At 52.8% G+C, this 17,114-nt stretch overlaps 1 protein-coding gene across 3 annotated transcripts in view; it reads left to right on the top strand.

Moving 5' to 3' along the window:
- The window catches only part of NOTCH2 (notch receptor 2), a 95,546-nt gene continuing 78,432 nt past the window's right edge, over nt 1-17,114 (top strand). For 2 of the 3 annotated variants that reach the window (XR_010990605.1, XM_068164506.1), the window contains exons 1-2: nt 1-165; nt 10,103-10,184. Coding sequence is in view for 2 of the 3 variants with exons in the window: in XM_068164506.1 (XP_068020607.1) it covers nt 84-165; nt 10,103-10,184 (164 nt within the window). In the remaining variant the exon portion in view is untranslated. Of the gene's footprint in view, nt 166-6,012; nt 6,044-10,102; nt 10,185-17,114 lie in introns of those variants that run through there. The other variant, XM_068164507.1, reaches the window with a different exon arrangement.

Genomic DNA, 17,114 nt, shown 5'->3' with positions numbered 1-17,114 from the left:
GCCGCGGGCGCCATCGGCGGCTGGCAGATCCTTCCGCCTCGCCTCGCGTCGTGCCGGTGGCGGCGGCGGGAGCGGCCGTGGCCATGGCCCGCGGAGCGGGGCCAGCGCTCGCCGCAGTCCTCGGTCTGGTGCTGACCGTGCTCAGCCGCGCCGAGCCCGCGGCCGGTGAGTGGCGGTGGGGCGGCTGAGGAGCCCGTGGGGTTGAGGCGGTAGGCGGGGGGCTGAGGGGCTGCCCGGAGCCGCCTCTTGCTCGGAGCGAGCCGGCCCCGCTCCCGGCGCCGATTCAGCCGCGGCCGGGCCGGCGCCAGTGCGCTCTCCGTCCTCCCTCGGTCGGGTCGGATGATGGAGACCCGCGTCGGGGCTGGGGGGGGGGCGTTGGGGTGTCAAGGCGTGGGGCTGGCCCCGCGCCGCCGCCGCCGCTTTGTGCGGAGCGGGACTGCCCCCCGGAGCGGGACTGCCCCCCCGGAGCGGGACTGCCTGCCCCCCCGGAGCGGGACTGCCCGCGCCCCCGGAGCGGGACTGCCTGCCCCCCCGGAGCGGGACTGCCCCCCGGAGCCGGCTCACCTGCCAGCCGCGGTGTGGGGCACGGCCGGGGCTCCGCCAGCCGAGGGGGGGCTCCCCGGGGGCTCCCCGCAGGGCGGCCAGCTCCGGACGGGGTAGCGTCGAGGGCTGCCGTGCCCTCCCCCGTGGGAGCTGCTGCGCCGTCCTCTGTGGGGCGGCTTCTGTGCCTCCCGTGCGAGCTGCTTCCCCGTGGGGGCTCCTGTGCCCTCCCCCTTGCAGGGGGCGGCGGTGCCTCCCGTGGGGGCTGCTCCCCTATGGGAGCTGCCGTGCCCCTCCCCGGGGGCTGCCGTGCCTGCCGTGGGAGCTGCTTCCCCGTGGGAGCTGCTTCCCCGTGGGAGCTCACACGTAACGGAAAAGGGCGCTGGAAGCCGTCCGTCGCTGGCAGTGCGTGGCAGTGATACATGCGCGATTGCAAAGCTGGCTTGGAGTGCTTGAGGGGGTTTGGTTTCCAAACACGGGAGAGAACGGCTTTGCTGCTCCCCCTGGCCCGAAAGGGCCGTGCGTGGTGGTGTTCCCGGGCTCCGTGCTCAGGACATACCTACACACGGGCAGGATTTCTGCGTCTCCTCCTCTGCCTGTTAGTCGGGACGGGCGCGATGAAGCCATGTGTGCACGTCTGAAGAGGCTGCTGCTTTTCATCGCTCTTCCCCGTTGTGTGTTGGCATTTGCAGTATGCTTTACAGAAGGGCTGGAGAACGCGATCCATAGCCCTACGCTCATGGGTTCTGATGGATTTCATGCCTCTCCCAGCACCAGTCCTGCTCTCAGAGCAAAGCATGTGCAGCCCTGCTGCACGTTGAAGCTGTCGAGGAGCAGCAGTCGGTGATTACTGATGTGGCTTCTCGTTCTTTCTTCCTTTTTGGCTCCCGAGAGGCTGGGTCGCTCTTCAAGTGCCTTGTGAGGAGTGCAGCCGTAGGAGAAAGTGGCCGTGGAAGTTTGGTTTGTGACCGAGTGACACACTGATAATTTGGGCAGTTTCATTCTTTGATACGGGCTAGGAGTGGGACCTGTTGTCTGCAGAGTTTTGACCACTACTCTCTTGGAGACAGAGTGGTTGAGTTAATCAATATCTCTGTTTTGACTTTGAAATGATTGTTATTTTCCTTCAGGGAGAACCATTGTTGTTGTGTGCCCGGTGACCCCCTTCTGAGATCTGGCTTACTGAGTTTTATCAATCTGCTGCAAGAAAGTGGCTGAAGTGGGGGGGAAAACCCCAAACAGCGATTCCCTGAATGTGTTGTGCTCAGGTTTGCTCAACAGGGACTGTGAGAAAACGAAGGGCCTGCCAGGGGCAGGTGGCTGGCAGATTCAGCAGTGTGTTTTCTTGGTGGGCAGAGGTGTGGTGCGTTGTAGGACTGTTATTTCTGGAAATGCCTTACAGCAGCCCATAAAAAGGCAAAAAAAAACCCTGTTGTGTTGTTTTTCCCCCAAAAGGCTCAGTGTCATGTCCACAGAGCTAAACTGGACCTCCAAACCATCAACTTCCCAGCTTTTTGCCAGCCCTACCAGTTCTGGCCCTGACAGGGTGGAGAGAAGTAGCTATGATATCACTTGTCCCTTGGTGGGGTGCGGATACCTGCTGGGCTGGTTGAAGTCCTCCCATGCTGCAGCTTTTGGCACTGTGGGTGAAATCTCTTCCCAGTGCTAAACAAAGGCTGGTTGTCAGAAGTGACAAATCCAGGCTGAAAGTGACTCCTGTTCATGAGATACTGACCTGCATCTGCTTCTTGGGAGCGGGAACTGTGGCTTGAATTAATGGGAAGGATGAAGTCACCGAAAGGGTATTTTTCAGGTGCATATTCAACTGTCTTGATGCTGTTGTGCAAGAAAGGGCAGGTACCTGATGTCAGCCCTCTTGGTCAATAAACAGGAGGCTGCTTGATGCACGGAGCGCTATGGTTTGGACTGCTCAGCGCTGCCTCATCATGCGAGCCCAGCGGTGCAGCAACTTGCTTTTCCAGTTGAGCCGTTGTGCAGCTTTGCAGAAGGCTGCATTGAAGTTGCAGTAAGCCGGGGTGGGGCGGCAACACCTGCGCTTTCGGTGATAATTGCTCGGGACGATTCGCTCCTCTGATCGGGCGGCGCTGGCTGCTAAAGCCCACCCTGATCGCCCCCTGCCATTACTAGCGCCTGGCTTCCGCCGAGCCCGCTGCGACCAGGTTCCCTTGGCTGTCAGCCTGTGTCTCCAACAGGTTGCAGTACGTGTTGAAGCCAGGGCGGCAGGTCGAGATCTTCAGTACTCACAGAGGGGAGCTTGTGAAGAGTTGAGAGGGCGCTGAGGATGCCGGCCTGCCTGGTAGGGATTTGCCTACAGAAGAGCAAGTTGGACTTGATCTCTCGAAGGTGTTGCTATCGAATTAGTTCTTATCAAAGATGCTGCTTTAGACTTTCAAAAAGGGAGTGTGATGGGAATCTGGCTAACTCGCATCACTTCCTCCAGGGCACCACTTAGTCAGATTAGGAATACGTGAAGATCCTCTCTCTGGCGTTCTCAGGACTTGCATCCTTGGGAAAGGAGGACTTGCGCCTCTGCTGGCGTTCAGCATTCCACGATCAGACAGTGGGTGGGTTGGGGTTTTGTCAGCCTCCCTCATTTTAGGTATCTTCCTGCTGCTGCAGGAAGTCAGTGTTTCTCTTCGGCATGCTCTGGTCCTGCAGCTTCTCCCGTTATCAGACACACAGAGGAGACCAGTGTCTGGGGTTTGAACCCCGAGTAAGCAGTAGGTGAAAGAGCAGCAGCAAGAGGCCCCTGCCAGGCTGTTTGTTCCTGGGCTAGGGAATCTGGTTTGAGAGCAAAAGCACACGACCACCGTTTGTAACTCCAGATACACCTTTTTATCCTTTGAGTTTGTACTGCTGGCTAAGGACTGCCAAGCCAAGGGGGAGTGGTCGTTATTCTCACCCTGCCCTTGGGCCATGCTGGGGAAGCGCCATCCCTGTTGGGGCAAGAAGAGCTTCCCTGAGTGTTCAAAAAGTCCTTTCGTGGTGCTAGCCTTGGTTTCTGTGCGTTCCCTCCAAAGCCATCTTGCCAACAGAAGCCAGGGGTGGTCAGTGCCTGGCCTGGGAGGAGCAGTGCTGGTATCCTCCTCAGCACGGTCATCTGAGAGCTGCAGAAATAACCATCCGTTGTGTTTAGAAAATAGTCTGTTCCTAGGGCACATGTCCTTTTTTTAGGCTGCTGGGAGGATGAAAAAAGAGCTTTGTCTCTGCAAATGGCAGGGGCGCCTGCTGTTTGTTCCGAGCAGCAAGCCCTCAGCTCCTCTCTGACATCACCCGGGAGCGCTGCGGCAGCCAGCCTCAGCCCTCGCCTTAGTCAAGGGTTAGTGCTGCGGGGTGAGGGCAGGCTTTGCAGGAGACCTGAGCCTGCCTCCCGCCTGCCGCAGCGCCATGGCAACGCCAGCACCTCTGCAGCTCTCTCACTGCCTTCACTGCTGTTTTTTTTTTCCCCCTGAAAACTTTTTTTCCTTGTTTCTGCCTTTAATCAGTGCTTTATGTTTCCATTCTGGGTGTCAAGCCTTTGGCTTTGTTAGGAAGGCTGAAAATAGGGGCAGGCAGGGAACAGTAGCTGTGCAAGGGAACGGAGAATATGGTGGCTGGCAGACTTTCAAACTAGGATGAGTTCATCCCCGACTCCGTATTAAACTCGAGCTTCTCGGGGTGGAGTGGAGCAGGAGCAGTGTCACAAACTGGAGCTGCATCTGCTGGGAGCTGCAGTCCACCAGCAGCTTCCTAGGCCTAAGGCCCTGGGGACAGAAAGGCTTCAACTCTACCTGTGACTTGGCCCAGCGGTTCCCAGCATTGTTCCTGGGAGGGCCAATGAGTAGTTTGGGCCAGTTCCTGGCTGTTTGGGGCACAGGTCTGATGACAGGGCATGCCTCTCTTTTGGGTTTTGTTTTCCTTTTTGTTGTCTGAGAATTTAATCTGAGAGTGCCAGCAACAAATCTGACTACATTAAAAAACCCAACCCCAGCCTGGTGGATTTCTGCAGCAAGCTGTCTTTGTACAGGCTTGTTTCTGCTGAAACACACTCTTTTGCATTTTCTTTTGTTTTCCCCACTTGTCTAGGGAAGGTAGGGAAGGAGACTGGTTTAGGCCTTGGGATTTTCTCATTCCAAAGGTACAGGACGTTGGCTGAATGCCCTTGTGCTCCTCTGAGCTCCGCTTAGCCTCTCGGTTGATGAGTCTTGTGTTATCCAATTGATTTCAGGCTGTTGTGTGTAAAAACAGTGGAGGTGCCCTCACAGTCCAATTAAAGCATTTTTACTCTGCAGACTGTTTCCAGGCCTTGTCTAAGCTTTCTCCTTAACTGCTGCCCTCTGTGGAGTGCAAACTGGTCAGCTTGTTTTGAACTCCCCAGAATCTGTGCTGGACGTGAGGCTTTATCCTGGTTTCACAGAGAGGGTTTTTGCTTCCTCCCCTCGCCACATGGCTGCCATGGGGCAGGCTGTCCTGAAGAAAAGGCTGAAAATGTGGAAGTAGCTTTTTTCCTCCCCTTTTATTTACTTGTGGGCTTCCCCTGGAATGTAATCTCCCTGGAAGTGTAATCTGTTGAGGTTAGTGAATAGTGTAATTAGTTATCGCTCCCTTGTGGTTTTCCTCCAAAATTTGGTTATCTTTGGGTGCTCTCTCCCTGTGTGCAGTGCTGCTTTTCCTCACCAGCTTTCCCAGCAGCTGGTTATGTGGTGTGAGTTGCAGCTGTGCAAGGATTTGTGTCCCTCTCCTCCACGCTGAAGACGTGTTGATCGTCCTCCAGAGCTGCACTTGGTGTTTCAGTGTTTTCTCTCAGCTTCTGCTTTCTTGCTCTGTTTTTCCTGAAGGGAATCAGGAGCTGGTTTTGCTCCTTTGGGATCTGAGGACCCTTGATTTGTAGCTGGTGGTTCTGACCATGCTACTGATCTTGTGTGGGCATTCCCCCTGCATCCCCTGTTGCTGCTGTTTGAGGGCTTGGAGTCCCGTTGCCTCCTTTCTTGTCACACGCGAGGGGTAACCCAGTCGGAACGAGAGACTCTTTCTCCTGAGTGTCAGTTGGGACACAAGATCCCCTGCCTACATAAAGGTTAGGGAAACCCATTTGTCCTTCAGGTTTCTTTCTAGTCTTTAATATACTTTTAGCCTGACTTTTCCTCTCTGTTCAAGTAGCTTTCCCTGTGTTCTCCAGCCTCTCCCACAAGTGAGCTGTTGAACCTATGGACTGGTTGTCAACCAACTATGACAGAGGTCCAGGTTCTTAAAAGACACTCAGTTTCTGTGAGCTTAATGGAGAATGTGTGGGCAGAAGGAGGAGGGAGACCCCTGTGTAGTGTCCTCCGAAGAGCAAAGCTGGACCAGCAGCTCAGCTGTGTTCTCTGACGGAATATTGCTTCTCCTCTTGCTTAAAACAAGACCTTTGGTCGGAGCCTGTACCTTCTCAGATGCAGGATAATCAACCACAAAGCTACAGGAAACCAGCTTCATAACATCTCCTCCTCACAGCATTGTTTTGGTACTTTGCATTTTTATTTCTGCCTGTCTTTTTCTGAGCTGGTGGCTGAGGAGCTTATTGGCATCGCTCTGCTCTTAGTGTTTACCACAGAGCCCTTCCAGAGTCTCTCTGGTTATGGCTCTGGTTTCCTATAGCAGTCTTCTCTCCTAAAAGCTGAACTCTGGCCCTTACAGCTTCTGATCTTAACCCTTAACTATCTCTCTTAATTCTCTAGCCAGAAAGTAGCTGAACTTAGAGCGGGCAGATGAAGTGTGGGAACCAAATGGGGAACTTCCAGGTCGTCTTGGCACCCTAAGGAACAACGAGGCAGAAACACTTCTTTTCTCTTCACCCCAGATTTGCTTTGACTGTCTCTTTAGCCCAAAAGACTAAATCTGGGTGAGACTGCACTGCAGTGATGTGTGAGCTTTGGTGGGTTCGGGGGCTGAGAATCACAGCGCTTCCGATGCTGCGGCTGGTAGCGATGCTTTCTGCTTGCGCTTGGTTTACAGCGGGGGCTACCTGTTTGTTGTTATTCCCTCTGGCCTTGGAAAATAGTCCTGGTAGGCTAGTTAAAGCCAAATTCTGACCTGACGTTGAAGTGCAGGTGTGTGCTAGGGTTTGTGTCGACTCCAGACTGGGGAGTGTAGCTGATAAGGTTCATCCCACACAGGCTTGGAGCCCTTGTCCTGGGAGCATTTCACACTGGGTTACAGTGTGTGCTAGAAATTGGGCACTTCTTTCACAAAGTGGGGGCCTGCACACTAGCTAAGAAGCCAGTCTTAAGCATGGTGTGTCTTCCCAGTACTCCTCTCACATGCCCCAAAGGGCTGGTAAATCCATGGGACATCTTGGTGAAGACCTGCTGCCATACCGGAGCGAGCTCTCTGCTGGGCCGGGACTGCCAGGGCTTGAAACGTGGCTGCCTGTGCTTGGTCTGGGCTCACTCAGCTCGTGATAGCCTTGGTAATTTTTGGCAAGCTAGAGCAAGTCCAAAAAACCAACAAAGAATTCTCCATTTCTGTGTTTTTAAGCGTGGCAGCAAACTGCTGAAAGCAGCCTGTTGGACTCAAAGCCTTGACAGCTTGCTGCTGTTGCCTGTGAGCAGCTGCCAGGGAGGGGGCTCTGTCTTCTCCAGACCAGGCTGCCTGCTCTCATGCTGGGCACACCAGAGCCTTTCCAGTTAATCTGATGGATGCAGCAAAACAGAGCTTCTTGTGCTGGCTGAGGCAGAAGGTGAAGGTTCTGGTACTGTTGAGCTCTTGAACACAGCATGGCAGAGGAGCAGCTTTTGGAGCAAGTGGTGTTGAAATGCCTTGGATCTGGTATGGGTTGTGAAATTGTTGGAGACGTCATGAAGTGCAGGGAGACAGTGCTTGGTGCAGGGGAATGGTCACTTCCCTGGGAGAACTCTCCTCTCTGATTTCCCTGGGGGGTTCTTGTGTGAATGGAAGCGGCCACGTTACAGTTTAATACAGATTTTAATACAGACTATGGTTACATTTACATGCACTGAAGCTTTGGATGCCTTTCAGTTTAGTTCTGTTCAGCTTATTTTAGCTTTAAGCTGAAAAAGCACTAAAGAGTCTCTTGGCTTTTGTTTCCCTAACTTCTTTCACTTCTAAACCACTACATTAAAGCCAAGTATGTGTTTAGCTGCCCGCATTACCCCATTCACCGTTTGTCTCCCTTAAAGAATTCTAAGGACTGGTAGTAGTTTAATGACCTGCTAAACAGCAGTTCAAGGCAGGAATAATTAGTCAAAACCCAGGAGAAAATTAATCATTACTTTGCTAAAGCCTCTCTGCTGTGTCTGTGTCTGGCCTCACCGGCTCAACAGCAATCGCTGATTGGGATCCTTCCTGCGACCCCAGAAGCTGTCCCCTGCGTGTTCCCTTCCCCACAGCTGTGCTGGGGAGGTGGTTTTGGCCAAGTCCTAGTTAAGCTTTTACCATGTGGGTTACAAAATCAACTGGCTGCTCGGTTTTCACTGGGGATGCAGGGAACTCGAAGAGATTACAGAGCTGTGTTTGAAAGCACGGGCACAAAAGGAATAATCCTCGGAGTATTTGCTTCAGTGGCTTGATTGGTGTGAAAGGAATGAGGATTCAAGGTAGTGAGATGAGAATACCCAGTCTGCTTCCCCTCCCAGCTCTCTGAAATGTGGTGGGGCTCGTTTTAACCTTCCCCCATTCCCCTGCAGCAGCAGAGGTGGGCAGAGAGGTGCAGCTCATTCCACGTCCTGCTGCAGTTTCTCACGAAGACAGCGAAACTGAGCTGCGCTAGCTGGAGCTAAGCTTCTGCCACAAACAGTCTGCTGGCGTGTCAGACAGAAGCAGATGAGGCTTGGAGTCAGAGCCTGGGTGGATGTTGCTGTGAAATGGGGTAAAAATTGCCAGACAGGTGCAAATCAGTGAGAGTGGTGTGGCTGCTGCGGGGGGAGCGCCCTGCAGAAGTCCCTGCTAATATTTCCGTCGCTTGGTAACCCTGACCTCAGGGTTATCTGGAGGGGGCTCAGAGTGGAATTTTGTTCATTTCCTGAGAGCTCTACAGAAGCAGCACCATCCAAGTGCCCCTTTTTCAGGCAGCAGGCTGACAGAAACAGGCATACTCGTCTGGTGGGAAACACTGACCCTGTTCCCGGGCAACTGGGCTGAGTTCAGCTGTGTTCTCTGTAGGAGCATTTCATGCTTGGGGTTCCTGTAGTACCTGGTAGTGTGTGTGACCTGCTTACGTGCCCCAGGGTTATTGGGAAATAACACTCCCAGCCTTGGGTAGCAGTGACTGCAGTCTGTTCCAAGTTGTCTGATTTTTGGCCTGGATTTGGGCCAGTTGCAGGGAGAGCTGCAGTGGGACTGGGGCATTGACTCCCCTGGGCCCCATTCCTTAGTCACCAGAGTACAGACGTTGGTGCTGGTGGGTCAGACCGGTTCTGCCTGGTGGCCCTTGCTGAGTTTGTATTGAAAAGGAGGAAAGGAGCACTCTCCTCACAAAAAAAAGAGAGAAGGCAATCTGCAGCTGGAACATAAATGGGCAGCTGAGGTGGTTGGATATTACCCAGGTTGCCCAGGGAGGTGGTGGAAGCTTCATCTCTGGAGGGTTTTAAGGCTGGGCTGGATGTGGCTGTGAGCAACCTGCTGTAGTGTGAGGTGTCCCTGGCTGTGGCAGGGGGGGTGCAGCTGGGTGATCCTTGGGGGTCCCTTCCAACCCTAACAATTCTATGTTTCTATGGTTCTGGTCACTTCTCAAATAGCCACAGCCTGCTGCTTCAGGTCCCCACTTGGAGAGGGACGCTTGCCAGAGCTGGAGCTGCCCTGTTTATATCACATCCCTCACTAGAGCTTCCAGCAGGCCTGGGTAAAAACTGACCAGCCCCAAACTGTGTTACACCTTTTTAACAGCACAGTACTGAAAGTGCCAGGTTTGGGCTGCAGAGTGTCTCCTCCTTAAAGACACCACACTCTGCTGGAGGTTTGTACCCCTCTGATGTTTTCACCTACAGGGAGACTCCAAAAACCAGCCCTGACTGAAATCAGAGTGCCACAGCTGTAATGATGTGGCAGCACATTGTGGCTTGCTAGAAAAGTCCAGCAGGGGAGCTTAGGAAATAGAGAGGCCCCTGCTCCAGGGCCAAGTGTCCCTACAGGTACTGAAAAAGAAGGGGGAAAAATGGAGAGAGAGTATTGTGAAAGAAGGCTGAGGAGTGGTTGCCTCTTGCTGCAGACTTTCAGTACAGAATTTTCATCAGAAAGTAGTAATTGGTGACACTTTAACCCCAAATATGCGAGTGCTGACATGAATATCTGTGGAGCTTGCTGAAATGACTGTCTGCTTTGCTTTGAAAACCTACCTGAAAGAACTTCTGGAAGCATTTAGCTGCCTCATGAAGAAATCTGTATTGGATGCTTCTTGCAGTCTGCTTCTTTTGCTGCTGCCAGAGATGAAGCTGGGTGATAGTGCCTTTGTTCCAGTCACACACACATTTTTTACTAGAGGATTTTTATTCCCCAGAATATGCTAATGAAGATCTGACTTGACATGTACAGCTACTGATCTGAGTGTTGTTTGCTTTTCTTTCAGCTTTGCAGTGTATGGATGAGTCCAAGCCCTGTGTTAATGAGGGGAAGTGCATTCCGTATCAGAATGGTACAGGCTATTGCAAGTAAGTTGGTTTCCTTTTTCTCACAACGTGGTTACCAGTTTTCCTTTGTTCAAGGTCTCAGGCAGAAAGGGAATGTGAATGATTAAGATTTTCTCCACAGAATCACAGTATGGTAGGGTCTGGATGGGACCTCGAAAGCTCATCCCATTCAACCCTGCCAGAGCAGGGGCACCCAGAGCAGCTCACACAGGAACACATCCAGGTGGGTTTTGAATGTCTCCTGAGAGGGAGACTCCACAGCCCCCCTGGCCAGCCTGTTTCAGTGTTCTGCCACCCTCACAGGGAAATAATTCTTCCTCCTGTTCCCATGGCACTTCCTCTGCCTCAGCTTCCACCACTGCCCCTTGTGCTGGCATTGGGCTTCAGCCTCTGGGCACTCACCCTGCACAGCTTTATCACCATGAATGAGGTCACCCTCAGGCTCCTCCTCTCCAAGATGAAGAGCCCTCAGCTCTCTCAGTCTCTCATCATAAGGAAGATCTTCCACTGCCTTCATCACTGTTGTGGCTCTGCACTGAACTCTCAAGCAGTTCTCTGAGGTCCTTCTTGACCTGAGTGGCTCAGAACTGGACACAATATTCCAGATGCAGCCTTAGCAGGGCAGAGTAGAGGGGGAGGAGAACCTCTCTTGACCTACTGACCACAGCCCTTCTAATCCACCCCAGGATGGCATTGGCCTTGGCCACCAGAGCACACTGCTGGCTCGTGGTCAACCTTCCACCCACCAGGACGCCCAGGTCCTCTTCCCCTTCACTGCTCTCTGATCAGGCGCACTCAGTGTAATGGTCCTCCCCCCGTTGGTGTTTCTTGGTAATGTGTTAGATGTTGCACTCTAGCTTTTGGTGATGTAAACCATCTGGAATTCTTCTTCAGGTTTTGGGTTCAAATCCTGTCAGGTTTGTTCTCTTTGCACTGGGTTAGGAAGCGAGGCCAAAGTGATTGTAGAGGCAAGGTCTGTACCTTGCTTCCAGACCCACAAGGGAATTTGGAACTTGCTCTCCATCTTGGAGCTTGCCTCACTTTGTAGAGCTTCAGCCCTCAGTTTGGAGATTTTCATGAGGTGTCCCAGAAGTGTGGTGTGCTCTGATGTCTGCCAGTTCCTTTCCACATGCTGGGGGGCAAGAGATAGATGAGAGCTGCAAAAGCAAGCAAACAAAATCCCCTAAGGACACTTGATTTGTCTCTATGGCGGCGTTGATTTTGCTGAGCGGTGACTCCCCTCTCCAGTGGTGCTTTCCCTTGGTTGCTGTCTGGGAAGCTCTCAGCAGGGGCTTTGGTGGAGTCTGTAGTGTGGACATAGAATTTGATACGCTGGAAGGGCACCTGTGGCGCTCCAAGGGGAAATCCTAATCTAACTTCAGGTTCCTCTCAATTTCAAATCAATACCTGAGGTGCAGAGAGGCCACAGAGAGGCAAATAGGAAACTTGCTGTCCCCTGTGGTGTGTTTTTCACAGTTTAACTATTGCTGCTCCCTAGTCTGTTCCTTCCCACAGCTTTCTGTTGCTGCCAACAGAAACTAACAGCCCTCCTGAAAAGAAAGCTGGAACTATTCCTGCTTTTCACTTGGCTTTTGAGACCGAAGCAAGGAATTGTGTGACATTAGTAGGTCTTTGTGACATGTGCTTAAGCACATTAGTCTGGAGCCAAAGTATGTAGGTCATGGTGAGGGTAATGAACAGGAATGGTATTGATACTGGTGCCACTTGTACCCCTCTAAGGATGCTTTCTTCAGCTTCCATGTTCCTCTTAACCACGTCTCAGGCTGTAAAGTAAAATAAGTTTAGTTGCTTCCTCTGATTAACTTTTGTTAAGTATTTGTGGTACAGTCCAGGTCTTGACACACTTCCCTTCATTACAGTCACAGCTTTGATCACTCTTGACACTTGTTTTCCTCAGCACACAGAGTTATGTGTAGTTCTAATATTGCTTTCTTCCTTCTTGTGCAGAGCCTTCTTGCAGGTCTTAAGCCAGCCTCTCCTGCAAGTAATAGCCAGGTGCCTTTGAGGCGTTGAAGTGCTTGTGAAGGCTCTTAGAGGCCTTTGTGCAGAGATTAGTACCTCTCTGCTTCCTGCTTCTGGCTCCAGAACTCCTCTTTGTGCAGAAAGGGAGGCCAAAAGAGCAAAAGAACAACCCAAACCCTCAGTGGTGGAGACTTCACCTTCAGCAAGCTGATTCTTAGCATCCTGTTTTGGTTTTCACTTTGGGGTTTTTTTTCTTTCCTGCACTATGAGGAACTCTGAATAGGGGAACTTTGTCTGCTGTAGCAACCTCAATGACTTTGTGACTTTTGGTGGCTGCAAGAGTAGCAATGTTTTGGTCAGGAAACTGAACCAAGTGGCTTGGTTTCTAGCCTTGCAGGATCCCTCACTGATTAGCTGCATCTCCACCCCTTCCACTTTTTTTTTCCCCCCTCAGGTTTGCTGCAGTACTTCCTCTACTGGGCAATAAGTTGTTCTAATAGGTTCTCTTCCTCTTTCTGTACCTCCTCTTGGCCAAGTTATCTGTTCTGGAGTGTGGTCAGTCCGTCCAGCTAACCTTGCTGTCTGTAAGCAGCAAGCAAACAGCTGAAGGGACAGCCTGCATCAACCATAGGTGATGGATAAGCACTGATGAGAACATCTAGCCTAGACATTTGGCCAAGCAGCAAGTGATAGCTTAGGGCTGAACCAATGTGCTTGGTCAGAAAATCCTGTGGCATCTGCTCCCCTCAAAGAGAAAGTGAGTTTTCTGCTGAGAAAACTTCACTGTGGTGCCCCTGGCTTCTGTTACGGGAACCACCATCGTGAGCCTGCAAGGAAATCAGGGCTGGAGCTTTATCAGATTGCTCTTGTGAGTGCCCTTTAAGTAGCTCTGTTCCCCTGGTGACGCTGCTGGCCCAGGGCTGTCGTCTGGTGGCACTGTTTGATAGAGCTGCTGACCTTCTCTGACCTTGATTTTTGTAGGTAGAAAATGACACATTCCTGTGCTTGCTGCTTGCAAGGTCAGATGTGGTTACTCTTGTCTGAGAGGCTCTCTGCACCCATCCAGTGACTGGAGGGGTGATGGTGTGGACCTACTTCCAAGGAATCCAGCCATGTTTGCAGCAGCAGTGTGAAGGAGACCTGTCAGCTCAAGCTTTCTGGGTCCTGCTTTGACAAAAGACAGTTTGAGTATGGGGCTTGGCGCTGTGCTGCATTGTGGTGTTGTGTTTGATGTTGTTCAGGAGGCTCCCCCCGCCCCAGAGGATCTCCAGGCAGGTTTTTGCACGCTGATGTTAAGCATGAAGGAGCCTCCTGGCACACTCATCCCCAGCAGAAAAGTAGGATAACAGTTGCCTGTTGCTTAATGCTAATTGTGAACATCACAGGAAAACCCTCTCTCATCTCCCTGCTGCTGGATGACAGGGGAGGCAGAAATAGGAAGAGTCTGGGGAACAGCACTGGTAACTCGCAGTAGCTCTGAAGCTGCAGCAGGCTGGGAAGCTCTGGGGACTGGAGCTGCCTCAAGGACAGGCAGAGCAGAGATCTTTGGCAGTGCTACCTGGTGTGTTGTGCACGTGCCTGCCCTGCTGCTGGGGGTGCAGGATTGGGCAGTGCCTCTGTGCTCTGCCCTGCTGCTGGGGGGTGCAGGATTGGGCAGTGCCTCTGTGCTCTGCCCTGCTGCTGGGGGTGCAGGATTGGGCAGTGCCTCTGTGCTCTGCCCTGCTGCTGGGGGGTGCAGGATTGGGCAGTGCCTCTGTGCTCTGCCCTGCTGCTGGGGGTGCAGGATTGGGCAGTGCCTCTGTGATTGGTGTGGGCTTGGGCCCTGCAGTGGAGAACATGTTAACAATTTGCCCCATGTTTGGCAGTTGTGACCTCTCCTGACTTCCCTGTGCCCCAGTCACAGGGAGCAGAAAGAAGCCTGTGCCAGGGAGAGAAGCAGAAGTGAGAAGGAAGGGAGCTGGAGCAGGGGTGCCCCAAGGTTTGGGGAGGAGCCTGGGCCTTGCTGCTTCTCATGCTGTGTAGGTTTTTAAGGTTGTGTTTTCTGACCTTAAGACTGTTGCACATTGTGTGCCAAAAAGGGATATCTGTGCCTCCCTCTAAACCAAAGTCCTGCTTTAACTGCAGTGTCTTTTGTCAGGCCCTGATGGTTAAAAAAAGAGAAATAAATAGAAAAAATAGAGCCCCAAAGGCCAGGGGCAGCCCTGGCTTGCTGTGCTCTCAGAGGTGGAGGCTGCTGAAGCTGGGCAGCTTCCTCCAGGACATCCTCTCATGCCCAAAGCTGTCAGTTTGGTGCAGCTCTGTGTGCTTCTGTGCTGCTCCAGTGAGCAGTGCTGCCTTTTTGCTTCTTTCCCCTCACTGTGTGCAGAAGTCTGTTGGTTTGATATTGCATGGTGTGTGCACAAAAGGACCTCAAAGCATGCTGAACTCAAGGCAGCAACCCCAGGGCAGTAAGGGACTTCTGCTCACACTGACTCCAAGCCCCTTGCCAGATTTTTAACCTACCTTTCTTTCCATCTAGATCTTCATAAACAAATTTGAGCTCTGATTTAGGAGGACTTTTGGGGCTGAAGGCAAGATCCGAGACTGCAGGACTGCTTCTAAGGCTGCAGCAGATATCCTCTCAGGACCTCCAGAGACTCATCACTCCTAGAGCAGTGAATGGGGAATACCCATAGGAGACCTTGTAGCAGGATGAGGTCTGAGAGTTTTCCAGAAGAGGCTAAATGCAGAAGTTGGAGAGCTGTCCCTTTCTGAGAATGAGCTGCCCTTTCCTGTTTCCTTCTGTCTCCTCTCAGAAGCTGGAGCCCCTGGAGACCAGGGGAGAGGGGAGAGCAAACGTGCTGTGAGCTTCCCATGTGGGAACAGCATGGCGATGGGAGTCAGTCAGAGCTGCCTGCTGCGATTTACCTGTGCAGAACAAAAGCTGTTAGGAGCTGCGGTGGCCAGAAGCAGCGCGGCTGGAGCCTGGCTGCGGCTGGGGGTGGGGCAGGGGGCTGGGTGTAGGGCAGGGGGCTGGGTGTAGGGCAGGAGCCTGCGGGTGCGGCAGGGGGCTGGGTGTAGGGCAGGGGGCTGGGTGTAGGGCAGGGGGCTGGGTGTAGGGCAGGGGGCTGGGTGTAGGGCAGGAGCCTGGGGGTGCAGCAGGGCGCTGGGTGTAGGGCAGGAGCCTGGGGGTGCAGCAGGGCGCTGGGTGTAGGGCAGGAGCCTGGGGGTGCGGCAGGGCGCTGGGTGTGGGGCAGGGGGCTGGGTGTAGGGCAGGAGCCTGGGGGCGCAGCAGGGCGCTGCGGCGCGGGGCAGGGACAATGGCTGAGCGCCGCTCGAGAGGCGCTCCGGGGAGCCTGCCCCCTCCCAGGGCTTGCGCTCCCGGTGTGACGCAGGCACGGCAGCCTGCAGACGTGGGAAGGAGCCTTTGTAAGGCTAACCAGAGAATCCTGTTCTCCCTCCTGCGAGGTGCTGTAGGTGTGGGAGTCAGAGCCCGGGAGTCAGAGGGAGGTCTGGTTAAAATCTGTAGCAAATAGCTGAGACCCTTCTCACATTAGTCAGGCTGCTTTTCCCCCCCTCCCTTCTCTCTCTGTTAAAGCATCTTCCAATCAAAGAGAAGGGAGTGTTGGGAGGGGGGAGAGAGAAGCAAGACTACTAGGAAATTCTTCCCTTCACATTTGAAATGAAAACCATCTGCTTCCTTCTGTGCATCTCCAGATGATATCACCGGGCTCCAAGCTGAAACTCCCATGAAAATCAAACATCTGGAAGCCTGGGTGAAGCAGCCTGGAAGGTGCATTTGAAGAAGCTGTTCTAGAATGTGCCCAAGCAAACAGAGTGTGGCAGATGAGGAGGTTTTTCCAGCACACCAGACATACTTTCCAGGAGTCTTTGAAAGAGAGAGAGAACTAAGTGTTGGGCGGTAACTTCAAGGTAGTTTTAGGGCAGAAGAGCCCAAACTGCAGCTTCTGAGCGTCCTGCTTTGCTTTGTAGCGTTGTGAGAGTGAGTGCAGTGCTGTGGATTTGTGGGTGATTCAACTTGGGATAAATACCTTCATTTTGTTCTTGTGTCTCTTGCTCAGCTCCCTGAGAGCCTGAGCTGAGGCAAATGCAGTCTGGAGCTGAAAAGGAGCGGGGGGGGGGGGGTGAAAAAAGGGCTGAGCTCTGACTAAAGTATTTGTGCTGGAAAGCAGCCCAGAGAGAGTAAAGGAGAAGCTTTAATTAGAAGCAGCTGCATAGCTGATGCAGCCCACAGGACATTTTCCCATTTCAAACTCTCTTGCTTTCAGAATTCATGATTTGAATTAGGTTGTATGTGAAATCTGTTCTTAAAAGATTGAATTCCTGTGGAAGTAGGTTAAGACACTTCATCTGCTTCCAGAAAGTGCCAGAACAAACTGCATCTTCCCCTTGCTGAAGGCTGGATGGGAAACTGAGGAGCAGCAGTGGCTTTTATTTGGAAAAGATTGGGTTTCCTGTTCTGAGCATGTCACTTGGAGCTGCCACAGGCTGCTGGGCTTAAGCTGCTCTGGAGACAAGTGGCTTTTTTCTGGGTTTTGCTTTCTTTCCCTCCCTCTCCTAAGAAGAATGGTTGGGATGAGAGCAGAGCAGGGGTGGTGGGAAGCTGGGCTTGCAGTTGAGGATAATCATCTCCTTTAAAGCAGTTTGGACTCAGACCCTGCCCTTTCAGAGCTATTTTTAGCCACACAATGTGGTGCCCAACATGAATCGGGGGCAAATGTTTGCAGTTTGTCTACACCAGCATTTAGAGCTAAATTGCTGGTGTTTGTGCCTTAAAATGTTGAGGACAGGAGCCAGGGTCGAAAATCTGGGCTGTAGATTAATGTTGGGGGTGCTTTTTGTTCTTTAACATTCAAAAAGGCTTGCACTGAGCTTTGCTGGAGGGGAAGATTGCACAAGTGTGTGCCCGAGCGCTCCTCCGGGAGGAGAACCAAGTGGTGGGTTCAGGGGCCATGTATACCTCACCTA

This window comes from Melanerpes formicivorus, unplaced genomic scaffold (assembly GCF_026170545.1).
Source record: "Melanerpes formicivorus ecotype bairdi unplaced genomic scaffold, bMelFor1.0.p_v2 SCAF_81, whole genome shotgun sequence".
Lineage (NCBI taxonomy): Eukaryota > Metazoa > Chordata > Aves > Piciformes > Picidae > Melanerpes > Melanerpes formicivorus.
The sequence above is the reverse complement of the archived record's forward strand: the minus strand, read 5'-3'. Positions and strand labels throughout refer to the sequence as shown.